This window comes from Centroberyx affinis, unplaced genomic scaffold (genome assembly GCF_046629955.1).
Source record: "Centroberyx affinis isolate AG114_WGS23_722 - 3 ecotype Tasmania unplaced genomic scaffold, CSIRO-AGI_Caff_v1 ptg002806l_1, whole genome shotgun sequence".
NCBI lineage: Eukaryota > Metazoa > Chordata > Actinopteri > Beryciformes > Berycidae > Centroberyx > Centroberyx affinis.
In genome coordinates, this window is record NW_027280952.1 from 116,477 (window position 1) to 132,351 (window position 15,875).

Below are 15,875 nucleotides of genomic sequence, written 5' to 3' on the forward strand. Positions count from 1 at the left end.
AGATCCCGCTACCGTCTTAAGGGTGAAATGAAGCGATTTTCAAACACTGCGATAGGAAAGTTTCATTAATTTCAAATGTAGTGTTGGCACATAGCATATTCATCCACTTTATGGCAAGTAGAAGCAACTCTGTGGAAATGATCGCTGTTGGTGTCAAATCTAAAGATGCAGTTTAAAAAACATATTCTAGTATGATAATATTGGGATGAGGATATTGCTACATTAGAATGACAATAGAAAGAAAATCCAGAGAACAATTTCCATATCACATTCTTAGACAGCTACACTTAAAAAGCCTGATTACAGCTTAACTTGAGTTTTAAATGTATTTTGTGGTTGAAAACATTCCTGTTGCTTGCGAACGTTGAGATGAAGCAGTATCTGCATGTGATTTTTATCTAAACTTTATATTGGAGCTTAAATTTTGCGCGACATTTTGTGAGACTGACATCATCACCATGTATGTTGGCGTTTGCCGCCTTGTATGACTCCGAGGGCATTTGTTGCTGTGGCCTAATTTGATAATTCCAATTAAAACCATGTTCATCCTTGGTGTAATTACAGTCATCTGGTTGGAGTCCTCCCCCCTAATTGTACACAGTGACACAGTGTTCATGTTTGTCTCCCATTGACTGTACTGGCTCAGCGGATAATGTTATTAGACTGTAGCAGCAGCAGTAGTTGAGGCTAACCTTGTTTACTACGAAGAGCCACAGGGTGTGTTTCTATTTTTTCACGACCACGCTGTCTGGATGTTCCTTGGGACAGAAACATCCCAGTACCACAAGTTATTTTGATTTTTTTTTGTTCCATAGAAAGCCATGTTTTAATATTCCACTTGGTGACTTCCACCCTTTCCTGCAACAATGATCACTTGTGGCAGGTGCTCATAAATGTTGGCCAAGCCCCGTGGGCCTCATTCTGCTCCACAGCTCTTCATTGTCTCCCTGTTTGATGCTCAGCTCTGTCAGTAAATGATGAAGAGCATTATCTGATGTGTGTGGGGGGGGAATTAATGAATGACGCTAGGAATGCAAATGCTAGAGGGAAAGCCTTGTGTCGACTCGCTGGCAAAGCCTGGGAAAATGCAATCTGACCGTTAAAACAGCAGGATTTGTAAGAGAATTTACCTTAGACCCTTTGGCTCTGTGTGGAGGTCAGCCACGAAAGTTCACCACCTCACATGCCTCTGGACCAGTTTCTAGTGTCTATTAGTGTTTCAATGTGTGTGTCCTTCTCCTCCAGGTGATTCTGAGCATCCCCCACACTTCCTCCTCTGTTCCTCCATGCTTTCCAGGATATAGGGCATTAATGAATGATGGTAGGAATGCAAATGCTTGCGGAAACTGCCTTGAAACCGTTCACTGGATCTGCCTCTGAAGTTGTCATCTGACCAGTGAGTCAGTAGAACAACAGGATTTGTCATCGTGATTAATGTCCACTGGAGCTTGAGTGCCTTTGAATCTGATTCTGTGTCAGTTGCAGTTGAAGGGAATGTTTTTCTGCGTGCTAGGCTGGCATTCCCAGCCAATCAAAGGAGCCCGTCTGTTGTGAGAAATGCATACGAAAATGCTTTGTGTTTGCATAAGACTTCAAAACATAGCTGCCTGAAGCGCGAGGGAAGCAGCAAGCCTTGCATAGTTTTCAACGTCAGTTTCCCTCTGAAGGGAAATGGTGAAGTGAGCAACGTGAAACTGTTTCACATTCCTTTGTTTTGCCCACCTATGTGCTGCTGCAGATCATCTATTTACATGGAAAAGTGTAGAAAGGCATGTCTGAGGAATGTGTTGTCATGGCGCCCAGGATGTGTAGAGGGGGGGGGGGGGGGGCTTACTGCATGGTGGATGATGCCCTGTTTATGATACGAGCCATGTGACCTCGCTCCTGTCATGAGTGTGGCACTCAGGGCTTTGTTCAGCCCCAGAAGTCGCCCTCCCCTCCCCTCCCCTCCCCTCCCCTCCCCTCCCTCAACCCCACTCTCCCTCCTTTCCATTTCATTCCATCACGACCCAGTTCCACCCCCACCTTCTCCCCCGTCACCACCCCCCCTCCTCCCCTCCACCCTCTCCGCAGTCCCTGCACATTACTCTGGCGAGACCCAGAGAGATAAGACACACATTACAGACACATCATGACGCTGTCACCCGCCCCCCCCTCGCCCCCACTTCTTAAAGCCTCCAGACCAAGACCACGTCATACAGTTAAGTCAAGCCAAGGGTGACTCAAACAAGCTGCTGCTTGTCTTGTTGAAGCCACAGACTGATTATTGCCTTCAATAATTGTGAAACATCTGGTTGATTTTTCCATCCAAACCCCTGTCCCCTTGTAAATGGTGACGTGTGGCTATATAACACTAAGGGTGCGTTCACACCAAGCATTGTTTGGAGCAGTTTATTTAAACTCCTTTAGTTCAGTTTGTTTGGGCAGGTGAGAACAATGCCCTTCGACCTCCAAATGACACCAAATAACTGTTCGTTAGGATTGATAACATCATCCAAATCAACTACAGGAAACCACCCCAAAACAGCTTTCTCAGCTGTCTAGTGGATTTTTTTCCCCCTTTTAAAATCTTTGTTAGTCTATGCTTCTGTTCCTGTATCTGTCCATATTGTAGTACTGCAGTCTGTGTGAAACTACTTGTTTTTATCTGTGCTGCTGCCAATCTTGGCCAGGTCTCCCTCGAAAAAGAGGTTATTAATCTCAATGGGACTTCCTCGTTAAATAAAGGTTAAATAAAAAATGCAAGAACTAACAATGTAGACACAGTCACAGTCTTTAAGTCTATTAAAAAGTAATTGGGCAGTGTAAACCTGAACAAACCAAATACAAAAGTGCAACGAAGTAAACTTTTCCACTATGGACCAAGAAAACAAGCTGTAAGTGTGATCCCACCCTAAGAACTTCCAGCAGGTGTGCTACAGCGGCCAAGCCATGAGCTAGTAAGTTAATTAATTCGACCGAGGAGAAGCAATTTTACTACACAGTCAGCAGCAGGTAGAGTCAATACACTTCCAGAGCCTCCATTCAGACATGAAGACCACGCAGTCATAGGTGAATGCAATGAAAGCATTTATATAGGGCGCTACCTGCAGCTCCTTTGCATTCAGCCACTGTACTATAGCACTGTGAGGGCGGCTGTGCACAGATGCGTTAAGCAGCGCACCATGGCTACAACAGCATTATAATTGCTATAATGGGGAGCGCAGAGCTAACTGGTCTCTAGCCGCATTAGTCTCCATCAGCGTCCCTCACATCAGCAGGCTCTCTCCAGGAGGAGCCGGTGGGCAGCGCTGCAGTCAGCTCATCATCACCACACTGCGCTTTTGATCAACGCAGGGATGTTAGTCACAGAGCAGGTTAGCTGCATCAACGCTAGTGTGCCAGAGAGAGAGAAAACTGCCCCTGGAAAATGGGAAAAAAATCGGTTCTGCATCCATCAGCAGTTCTAATCAGAATGCAGCCGTAACCTGCTATTTTGTGGTGTGTGAGTCCGCATATGTGTCTGTTTGTATGACTGTCTGTCTGAGTGTGTGTGTGTGTGTGTGTCTGTTCTTGTAGTTGTGTGCGTGCATGTGTGTGTGTGTTTGTATCTGTGCACATGGATGTGTGTGTGTGTATCTGTGTGTGTGTATCTGTGTGTGCCTTGTGTTTGTGTCATCCTTGCATTTTCCTTCCACTGCAACAAACCGTCTGAAGTCCAAGCGAAGCGAATGCACATTCCAGGGTAGAAATAGCATGTTTTGATTGCTATGAACCTTGCAGCCGCATCTGGAAACATTATTCTTGGAAGACAGGTCATTATCCCAGGAAGCCAACTGAGAAATGTTTGGTGGAAATAAGCAAACTATACAACAATTGGACCGGCCACTCAGACAACCACTGGAGATGTCTGGACAGGCGGAGCGGTTCCAAATCGGCCCCCGCACCAGACTGTGTACTGTTGAAGTCGGTCTGCAGTGATGACTGCTGCAGTGAGAGTCTCACTAACACTCTGAGTCTTTCACAGGTGAAGAGTTGAGCCTATAGAGAGTGTCCAAAACAATAGTGCGAATGGCCTAATATTGAGTCTTTAACACAATCCATGTCTCAGCTTATTCAAGGCGTCAAAAATTCCCCTTCGTCGAGTCTCCTCCCCTTCATTTACATTTCCCCCTCACAGTTTAGGTGGGTTTAATTGGCAAAATCAGTAATGGACAGGCCATTTAATGGAAAGTGTGGGCGGTCCTAAAATTTTGCACACTCAAATGTACACTACCAGTCAAAAGTTTGGACACACCTGATTGAATGCACTATGTTTTTCATTATCTTAAAGCCATTTTAATCTAAAGGCTTCTGCTTAAATGCTTGAAATGTGTTTTCTTAGACAAATATAAATGAGTGAAGTTGATGCCTATGTATGAATTTCTTTCCAGAGCCTTTGCCTTTCCATCAAGGCAAAGGGTGGCTACTTTAAAGAATCTAAAATATAAGATAGTTTTGATTTGTTTCACACTTTTTTGGTCACTGCATAATTCCATGTGTATTATTTCATAGTTTTGATGTTTTTACTACTATTCTAAAATGGGGAAAATAGTAAAACATAAAGAGAAATGTGGTGTATCCAAACTTTTGACTGGTAGTGTAGATTGTCAAGACGAATCAAGATATTACAGTTGCACAACCTACCTGGGGAAAAGGATCTTGGATGAAATGTCCTCCCCAGTCCCTGCACTGGCAGGTGAAGACTTGTACAGCAATCTGTTCTCATGGCGACCACCGATCTGACACTCCCACCTCGTCCATTTCCATTTACACGGAGAGGGGTTTCTATTTTCAAGATATATTTCCATTTGCAAGGAAGAAGAAGCCCCTCAGTCTCCATTTTCACACTTGGAGTGGTAGCGTCATGGATTTTGGTGTCGACTTTGCGGCTAAGCAAGCGCTCATTGCTGTGATGTTTCTGCACTGCACTTCCCAGAGATTACCTGTCAATCAAACACTGTGACGTCTTTTTCCTTGGATTTTCTGTTGATGAAGGTTGAGTTTCTGTAGGTTGGCGCTCTTTTCTCTGTCTGTTCAGCCATGGTGGCTATCGCTGCTCACGCTAACTACCCAGTTCTTCTTCTGTTTATTCTGTTTATGCCTCTGCCGAAAACGTAAAAACGCATCACTTACTGTGCACCGGAGGATTTTTCCTGAGAAAGACCAAACAGACACCAGGTGTATAAAACAGCAAATGTAAAAGCTTTTGTGAATCGTGAATACATTCAATCACTATTGTGTTGTATCAGTTGACAATAGAGAGTAGCAAAATATATTTATATAGCACTTTTCTAAACAAAGTTACAAAGTGCTTTACAAAAAGAATAAAAAGTACAAGAAAACATAACAAGGGATAAGCGAAGCAAAAACAACAATATATTGAATAAAAGAGATGAATAGTTAAAACCGATAAAACCATAAAAACCAAGATAAAACACAGGTAAAGGGAGTAGATAAAAGAATAAATCAATAAAACTTTGAGAAGACCTTTGTATAAAAGTGAGTTTTAATAAGTGATTTAAAAGATGATACTGCCCAGGACAGCCAGTCATCTTCTGTTGCAACTCCATCAAACTTATGAATTAATTGCCATGCTCCAGGATGCTTTGACAGTTGGGAAGGGGAGACGGTTTCTTCCTCAATCTCCCACCTGGGATTCAAATCAGCGACCACAAGCCCACTTCTCTGGCCTCTAGGTTATTACCATCCCCAGTGTTCAGTATGAAGAGGAGGGAGTAGACGTAAAGCAGAGATGTCTACAAGCGATGTCTTTGGCATCAAGTAAGATCTAATATAAAGGCTCTTTGAGTGAGTGATGTGCGGTGTTTTCTCCCCTGGCTCCTCTGAGGGAAGATAGCTCTGCGTCTGTCATCACAGGCCGAGCAGAATGGAAAGTTTGGCAGGAGAGTGGCGGGCACGTGCTGTTATTTCCCAGAGCCGGGCTTCTTCTTGGGTATGTGTTTTGATGGAAGTGTGGAGTTACTTACTGAGAACACGCCTGCGACTCTGAAAACTCACCCGGCCGGGGGAACAAAAGCAGGGGCAAAAAGAGGTCACTCACAGCGCTGTTTCGTTTCGTTATATATTTACACTGAACAAAAATATAAACGCATCATCATGCAACAATTTTCAAGATTACAGTTCATTTAAGAAAATCATTTCTAATTAATTCTGGGCAAAGGAGAAATGTTCACTAACAGGGAGGTAAACAAAGTTGTGCAGAAGATTAGAGCGAAATAAGCCTTTCATGAAAAATTAATGGGATATTTTAACTCGTGAAACATGGGATATTGATATTCTACATCTTTACGTTTTTTTCATTCCTGAAAATTACAGTTCTGCTTTCCATAGGGTACGAAGCTGTTCTTGTACTTAAATTCTCAACCCGCCTCAGCCGATGTTACTCTTGCTGAGTGTGTCCAAGCAGCTCAGCATACCTTTACAGTGAGTCCCTCTTAGATTACAAACACATGTGGACTTCCTTTCCAGAGCAAAAGCACAGCACACTTCACACTGGGCCCAGTTGAGTCCCCTTTTATTTCAGTGCTTGTCTTCGGTCGGTGATGCAATTGTATGTTGTTGTTTTTTTTGCACGTGATTCGATTTGTACGTGCGAGGATGTACAAGTGTGCGTACGTGTCTGCAACAACCGAAGTGCGTGAGTGGGAATGTGGTGAATGCTTGCGAGCTCTCATACGTGTACACACTCATACATGTACACATGTGCGTGCTCTGACGCATGTATACGTACGTGTGTATATGTGTATATATGTCTCTTCACTCGGCGGGGGTGTGCACGACATCACAGTTACTGGATTGATTTTTTTACAGGGGAAAGGGGAAATGAGCACGTGAAGCGGAGAGGAGGCGAGGCAGCCGGCCAGTCGGGCTTGTATGTGTTGAATCATGGGGCTGGTGGGGCTGACTGGGGCTGATGTCAGCCCTGCGGTATGCATTCGCCGGGCTCCGCTGTAAGCTGACCCCCCTCTGTTGTGCTTCTATTTCCAGGGCGTGAGCGGAATGTCCGTGGATGAGAAGCCTGAAGCCCCCATGTATGTGTATGAGTCGACGGTTCATTGTACCAATATCCTCCTCTGCCTCAACGACCAGCGGAAGCAGGATATCCTGTGCGATGTGACTGTCCTGGCGGAGGGCAAGGAGTTTCGCGGGCACAGGGCCGTGCTGGCTGCCTGCAGCGAGTATTTCCTCCAGGCGCTGGTGGGCCAGGCGGAGAATGGCTTGGTCGTTAGCCTTCCCGAAGAGGTATGTACATCAAAGCTAGCGTTTTCCCTGGGGATTTTGGGGTCTCGGTGGGGTGGAAATGCCACTGAAACAGCTTTTTAGACAATGTAACACTAAAACGTCCCAAAATACAAAAGAGAGAGAGGTCTTCTAGCCACTCCCCCCTCCTGTCCGGTGGGAGGGGAAACATCGAGGGCCACACACCGTTTCCAACAATGTCACCTTCCTCTGCCCTTTTCTTGTTGTTTTATCACTTTTCCTCTTTGCTCACTATTGACTTTTTGATTATTTTTAGAGTCATTTTTGTTTTCTTTTCCATCAGCGTGATGTGATTTTCTTTAACACAATCTTTAACAATAATCAGCAGCCATGTGGTTTTCTTTTTTTTGCGTGAGAGAGGATGTAAGCAAAACAGTGTTTTAATTTGATCTGTTAAGTTGATCGCTGGAGGATAAAGACTCAGTGAAAGGTGCGAGAAAGTGCATTATTGAGACAGTAGGGCTGTGATTGCCAATTAGCACCTGTCAACCGCCTTCGCCACCGCCGTCGGCAGCAGGTAGCACTTCGCTGTGAGATTAACGCCATCTCAGGCTTCTCCTTACCAGGTTCAGCAACACTTTGCTCCTGCTCACCTCAGCTCCCACTGTCACTTTAAACCCAGCCCCCTCCGAGCTGCTCCGCTGAAGACTTGATGAAAGTTACCCCTCTGACGTATTGATGTCACACTCCCACTCTCGTACTCACACACGCATACATACATGTGCTGCGAAAACTGGGGCATACGCCGCATGTGCCGCGGCGTTGAGGCTCCTTGCTGGGGCCGGCCCGCATTAATAAAGTAACGCCTGTCAAACGACTTTGTCACCGCGCTCATTGAAAACGAAATCATCTTCACATCACCGTCTTATGTAAAATGAGCATTATGGGCTTTTTTTCTCCTTAACTCAAAGAATGACTGCGGGGAACGGCTCCCGAATGTTCAAAGCCGAATCCCTTTCATTCACTTTCGTTCTGCGCGTGAATAATGCATGAGCTGCTGTGCATTTCAGGTGTGAGAGGGAGTGTGGAGAGTAACATCTTTCAATGACTGTTTCTTTAATGTGGCAGGGAGAAAGTTACTCCTGTTGAGGTTTCAACCAAGCCTGCTTCCCTTTGTCCGTTACTGTTAAATCTGACAACATTTCACAAAGCTGTATCGTTTAATATAAAAACAGCATATAACGAATATTGCCTTTATTCTCACACAAAGGGAAACTGCATATGGCCAAATCCTATTCTGTAACACCCTGATAATATAAACGATACATAACAATGTAGAAATAGAGTCTATCTATATGATAATAATTATTATAACGACAAAATGGACCCAGAAATGCAAAGTACAACGCCAGTAGCTGTTTTTTTAACAGTGTTAATGTGTATTTAGGGTGGATTTCCCCTTTAAATACCATTCTTCTGCCCTGTTTGGCAGGTAGTAGGTCTCTCTCTCTCTCTCTCTCTCCCTCTCTCTCTGTCTCTCTCTGACTGTCTAGACAAGTCGCTGTCACATCATCGAGGAATGTCATTTCCTTGATGTGGCCCGTCAACTTTTAAGGTCCCCTGTCGCCCTGCGCTTTACGGTCAGTGACTCAAGCGTGCTGACACATCTCTGCTTGTGTGTCTGTCTCTGTGGCGCTGTGCCACTCCGAAGACAGTCTTCCATCTGATGACGGGGGGTGGGGGGTGGGGGGGGGGTCAGGTCTGCTCGGCCCCCGCTGGTCCGTGTCAGCTCAGAGCAGCAGCCTTTAGGTCTGCTGGGTCTGCACACTTCACTGACACTAATGTGTCTGGCTCCAGCTACTGAAGACTGCCACCTATGTGTAACAAAGGGCAAATTGGAAGGGCCTTGGCTGCCACTGGGGAGAGGAGGGGGGCATCCAGTGTGGATGAAACATGAAACAAAGACCTCCTCCCCCACCGCCGCCACCCCCATCACTCGTCTCTGATGACCTTGCTGCCCCTGGAGTAGCCGGGGCCGCCGCGGGTGAGTGACATCATCTATATCTAATGTGATTGCGGGCTTGCAGAAGGAGGGGGGGAGCCAGTTTTATCGAGGCTTTGTTGGGCATCAGATCATGGGAACAAAAACAATCCTGCTTTGTCTCCTTGCAGCGACGCTGTTCCCCCGGCCGGCCGGCAGGGGGGAAGGAGCAGGGGAGCGCTCGGTTTGCGTCGGACACTCGCGGCATTTCTCTGCATCACATTTCTTGTGAGCTTTAGAACAAAGAGGGATTCATAAGAATCAGCGTGCCGTAAATATGAGCGAGTGAGTGAGAGGGGTTTCAAAGAGAGCCCTCCGCTGGAGAGGAGCAGTCATCACGACACTGGTGACAGACAGAGACGACCCACTCCCAGCTGCTCTCTCTCTCTCTCTCTCTCTCTCTCTCACCTCCATATCATGAAACTGCGTGTAAATGTGCAGTGTGATTTAATCCCAGCTCCCATGATCACAGCAGACTTCTGTCACCTAGTTAGTAATCAGCATGTGGCCTTAGTCCTCCTATACAAGAGTCTGGCTCATGGGTTATCCCCATACCCACTACTGTACATTGGAATCTTTTTCCTAAATTGCAGCGGAAATCTAATTTACCGAATAAATTAGATCAGTGAATTATTTAGTGGAACAAATGGAATCAAATAACCATTCATAGAGTCGTTCCAATGATCAACTCCTGCTCTCTCCACTTGTTTGCACGTCTCACTTCAACCCCAGCTTGGGAATGCTCTGGCTGGCTGGAATGATTGATTCCAGACCACTGGATGGGACGGCGAAGGACGCCAGAGGGCAACGGACATTCCCGGTAGCCATTTCTGTCCTCTCTGGTTTTCACTCGGGGGAAACCGGAGAGGCCAGCGCTGTGATTCAGCAGAGAGGTTGGTTCACAGACCTCAAACCACCTCCTGTTTTTCAGCGCTTCCCTTAGTCATGGGCCAGGGAACGCTGCACATTTTTAATCTCCGATGGAAAACACACACTTCCAAACACGCGGGCGTATGCACCTGCACTGGCACACACGATTCGCTGTGATTTATCACAACAAAAAAAGGTCTAAGCTTGTTGCACAGAGAGAGTTTGAGATAGTCCAGAGACAGGCAAACCTAATGCGCTTGTGGAGGTTTAGGGGGTTGATGAGTGACGTTCCTGCACCCTTTGCAGACCAAACGCTCAACCTGCCCAACGCCGGCTAATCTGAGGGGCCTCACACAGGCCGGCCCACACCTAGCGCCCAGCCAGGAGGAGACTATCACACATATACAGCTTATTAGACAGATGGTGGGAGCCAGGAGCCAGGCACATAGCTCTGCCTTCTCTAAAGATGGGGGTTGGGTGGAAGAAGAAGAAGAGAAGGGGGGGAAGAGCGATATGTTGCGGTGGGATTGCTGGCACTAATACCCGGGCCCCCCTGGTCCAGTAGGGGGTCTCTCTTTTTCTGCCAGCACAAGGACACGTCTCATCCCATAAGCTGACAGAGAAGATGCGGGGTCTTTGTCTGAGTGTGAGAGGCTGGTTAGAGGAGCACCTTGAGCAGCCGGCCTGCCGGGCGACAGCCTGCAGAGTGATCCCCGTGTTTGTGCTCTTTGTATTTAACCTCCAGACCCCGGACAATTAAGCAGCGAACATCCTCCTTAATGAAAAGAATAATCAGACTTCGATCAGCCCGACTTTTCGTGAATAAAATAAATGCTGGACACAGAGCTGAAAGCATCAATTTTCTTGCTGCGCAACAGAATATGAGAAAGAAATTAAATCAAAGAAATTATTTGGTTTGGTGAATCTGGAACTCAATTTTCTTTGATTTTTTTCTACAATTAATCTGTTATTTCTATATGTTGTTTGTGTTCAGTCCTACATGGCACCAATCCTTTAGGACAACTCCTGGTACATGCAAATATACTACGCAAAATAAAATACTGCGATACTAAGCTTCGATTTGGTGGGGAAACAACGGGTTAAACAGCCTAAAGGCTTCACGTTCTCCTAATATACGTGTAGTGTCTTAAATGGTTAAGAGGTGGGGTCATGTCCTCCCCAGTGTCTGGCCATGTACTGTAAGCTGCACTAGCAGAGGATTAGGAAGTACACTATCTGATTTAATCCACTGTCAGGGGGGAGGTTTACTTACCGACAGCTCGTTTGAGCTTCTTCTGCTGTCACTGAGGAAGACACTTTCTTTCCCTTCTGCATTCTCTCCCTGTCACTATCAAACTGCATGTATTTGTTTTCAGAGGTAGCACCACTCAATGCCTCTTTTTCATTGCTGACACTGAGTACCGATCCGTTACTTTTTCTCAGCTACTGGACAATAACCGTTAGTTTGAGATCATTGCACAAGAGATATAATAATTGTTTCTCCATTACAGATCCTTTCATGTATGAAGAAGGGGCAATTTCATGTCACGTTACTTTGATGTCCCATATGTTACAAGCAGCGGCTCTTATCGGATTTTTGTTCTTCAGCACAATATCTTATTTCCGCCTGGTATCGGCCCGCTATTCCATCCATTTACCAGTATAATACAACCTTAATGCAAGCTGTAGGACTAATGGAAGCTGTCTGATGCGTTAATAACTTGAATGCCTGCCTCAATATTCTTACTAAACGGATTTAAAGTGGCTTTTCTCTTCTGCAGAAAGTCATTGTTCCTGTGCGCTTCCTGCCATCTCCTCCAACACACCAGCTTATAGGCCACAATGGCGTCATGACAGCATACAGTATAGGGGGCCTATTTAATTTCCATTAGCATGTGACTCAGGCTCCTTATTGTTTGTCTGTGAACGCAGAGGTTAATGTCAGGTTACTCAGCAGATCTGATGTTAAAGCGTTGGCCCTGCTCTCCCTCTCTCTCTCTCCAGTGGAGATGGAGTGTTTTTCTTGCGTGGGGAAGCACTCCATTGTCATCCATGCCATGTCCTCATTAGGATGCATGACATGCAGGAATTCACTGGAGCACATTTGCATAAATTAGCCCTCTCTTCTACAGAGGCGAAAGGCCGATGTAAGAGAAGAGGGAGACGGAGGGAGACGGAGGGAGGGAGGGAGGGCGGTATAGTATTGCTCAGCCTGTTTATGAAAGGATATTTGGCAGGGCTCCTGAAAATGTCATGTGAATTGTCCGGGTCTGTGATACGCCACTGCCTATAATTTCCTGCCCTGTAATGGTATCGCCTGTCCAGCCCAGACGCAGTGCAGGGGCCACATTAGCCTAAAATGGCCCCAATCTGTCATGTTGATTAATACGTCTCTTTGTCTTAACTCACAGCAATAAGCGCTACTAACAGCTGAAAAGCTTCATACGTCACAGCAGTCCACTAATGACCAGGAAACACTGCTCATATCCTCCCTCTCCTCCTCTTCCCTTTTCATTTTGTCTCCTCTCACACTGGCTTCATATACTGAGACCATCTCCCTTCCTCATCCCCCCCCCCCCCCCGTTTAGCTCAATCTCTCCTTCCCAGGTCTTTACCCCCCCTCCACCCCTCCACCCTTCATCCTCTGTCGCTCCCTTTACGCTTGCCTTCATTAGGCTGCTGTGCTGGTTGTAACAGTGGAGTAATCACATATGGTGCAGGGCACACATAAAGATGCGCTCCCGCAGGCAGCAGCTGCTGATACTAGCTGAAAATAGATCCCTGGTACGCTCAGCACTTTTCCTCCAGCAGCTTTACTGTTTATCAGCAGCACTGGATGCAGCAGGCCGGCCGCCCAGCCTCATTTAAGCTAGACCAGTTTCACCTTTACAGACGGCATGGCTGGATCTGCCGCTGTGTGTGTGTGTGTGTGTGTGTGTGTGTGTGTGTACGTATGTGTGTGTGTGTGTCTGCGTCGATGCGGCCTGAGCAATGCTGCAGCCAGAGTATAGTAGATGTGCTGTGCTCATCAGTAGAGCGGATAGTCCAGTCAAAGCCTCTCCCCTCCCCCAATCCGTCACACTCAGACACACACATACTCCCACCCACCCACTCACTCTGTGCACAGCCGCGCACACACACACACCCCCCATCCCCCCCCCCCGCATGGATATGGAGTCAGCAGCTTCCTCCTAACAATGACTGATAGGCCCGGTGCTGCTGCACTGTCTGTTGCCCAGAGCTCGCTGCAAGGTGCTTCAGGCCAGAGGCATGCTGGGAGGCTGTGGCCTGTTGGTTCACTGGGTAAACAGAGGAAGAACAGAGATTCGTCAGCCAGGCCCACTCAGAGTGCGTCTTCCAGATTAATCCACAGGACATATCCTATATAAAGTGTTTGTAGTAGTCATGTGTTTGTATGCAAACAGATGTGTATTTAGCATACCACACATCTGTTAAGGTTGGCAGAGGTATGATGTTTTAGATCATAATAAACACTGAACATATGCCCCCCATGTGCCTGTCTCTAATGATATTGCAGCAACAAAGCAATTCATTTACATTTTTGCGGTTGGATAAATGAAATTCAAGTCTTAGGAATTCAGCCCAAAATTAGATATACCCAGAGGAAAAAATCCTAGTCACCAATGCTGGTGTAACTTTATTGCTTTTTGTAGCACTGTTGATGATAAAATGTGGTTACCACAGCAGTAACAATATAGGTAATAAGGCCATAAGTTATAATTTTCAAGCCCAAATGGGAAGGTTTCTGCCAGCTTAAAGAAATGTTGAAAGGGCCAGATTGGACAGCTGTTGCTGTGAAGTGGTAACACTTCATTTCACAGTGCTGCAATTATGAAATAAGAAACATATACTCTAGCTTATCATTATCTTATGTTAATGGCGAAGCAGTCATGATTGGGGGTAGTTAAAGAACAAATACCGAGTTTGAGCACTATTTCCTAAAGCTAACTTTCACTATTATGGCTAGACATTTAGAAGCAGAATACATAGTCAGTTACTCACTCTGTTTCCATACAAATAAAAATAGGTCTCTCTACTCAGTAACAACATGGATAAAACAAAACCCACACAAGGAAATTAAGGCAAGTCTACATAACCCACTCAAATCATCTTCCAGTCAATGAATCATAAGTTGTTGGAGTTAAAGGGTGGACAGCATACTATAATCATAATCAGTCACAATATGAAACCAACATTAATATTATATAATACAGTTAATATAAAATAAGCTTTCGAAAGGGCAGATAATTGCAGTGATTGTAATTCTACCACAGCATGGATCCAAAGATTCAGCTCAGTGCAGTTCTCCAAGCAGAGTAATGTTGCAGATCTGGTAGTTTTGCTGAGAATCCAGTTGGGTGGTTCACCATTAAAAACTTCCATTCTCAAATCTGACCTTTTGTTCTATTACTTCCATCTGCATTTAGGGGTCATATTGCATCCAAATTAGTGTGGTCACATCCTCTATTGGGTTGTAAAGCTTTGTGCCTCTAGCATGTAGTATCTACATTTCACAAGCAACTTCTGAAAGAAAAACACACTAGGAAGAGGACAGTAAGGTTTCAGGCTCTACAGGGCTCAAACCTCTAAAAGAAAAAAGAAAAGCGACAACTTAATGCAAATCTTTATCGTTCTTCTAGAAGGATAAAAAAGCCTGTTCAATTCATTCTGAGACTTATTCAGATGACCTCAAGCTATTTATTTCCCTCACATATTTGTGTTTCCTCATGCATACTGCTGGGTTGTTTTTCCAAACGGAAAAATCCACAGAGCAAATTCTGTGGTTTTGGAAGCCTGATTATTTAGGAGGGAAAATCCTGTTTTACTAGTAGGGTGTCTGGCAGAGAGAGTTGGACCACTGGAAGCTGCTGCGGCGCTCACACAGCGGATACCGTTCCACCTAGGGTAATTCATCTTGTGTTGTTTCCCCCCAACAAAAGAAGCAAAACAATCAGTAAACAGTGGGCTCATTAAAACCACATTGTGCCGCTCGTTCCCTACATCTGCGAGCCTCTGTTAAGTCTTGTAAGGAAGACTTTACATCACTCAGCCGCTGAAAAGGTGCTTTGTAGAGCAAACAATGCCGTCTCCGAGATTCAAAGTGGATCCATTGTAATTGCGTTTGTGAGCGCACCTTTTCTCCGTGTGGGGTTTGATCACATTCCCCGAGTGCCTAACAGGAAAGCATTTGTCACCGGAGAATGAGCCAGGATAAAGCAGCGGGATTGGGTGCTAGGGCTGTACGCCTGAGTAAGTGATGAACACAACCCAGTGTGAACTTCACGCTGATCTCCAAACAGCAGACGAGCCTAGTATTAAGCCAGCTCCTCTGGCTCCTTTCTCTCGTTTGTCTATTCAGTAACAACAGTAGCAGAGGGCGGCCCCGGACTTCTGCAGGCTCAGGAGTTTACCTAATTATCTAGCATTAAGTCTAAATGGAAGGCTTCCCTCTATCATCCCACGCCACATGGCTACAATGAGGATAAGCCGCGGTCTTACAAACCATTAGGCTTTACAGGCACTTGACCTGAGGACGCAGGCCACTAACACAGAAAGTGAGGCTGAGGCGCCGTGACCCGCTCGGTGCAGTTACAGTACGCAGCACTTTTAGACACGTGCATGTCAACACAGAGAGGGAACTCCAAACGGTGAGCGCAGCATTTTGCTGATCTGAAAATCACAGGTATAAATCACTGAACCA

General features: G+C 45.8%; 1 protein-coding gene across 2 annotated transcripts in view; it reads left to right on the forward strand.

The window, feature by feature from the left end:
- bach2b (BTB and CNC homology 1, basic leucine zipper transcription factor 2b) overlaps positions 1–15,875 on the forward strand; it is a 78,988-nt gene that overhangs the window by 46,306 nt on the left and 16,807 nt on the right. The window contains exon 2 of one of the 2 annotated variants that reach the window (XM_071535988.1): positions 7,030–7,284. In XM_071535988.1, the coding sequence (XP_071392089.1) occupies positions 7,042–7,284 (243 nt within the window). In that variant the 5' untranslated portion in view covers positions 7,030–7,041. Of the gene's footprint in view, positions 1–7,029; positions 7,285–15,875 lie in introns of those variants that run through there. The other variant, XM_071535989.1, reaches the window with a different exon arrangement.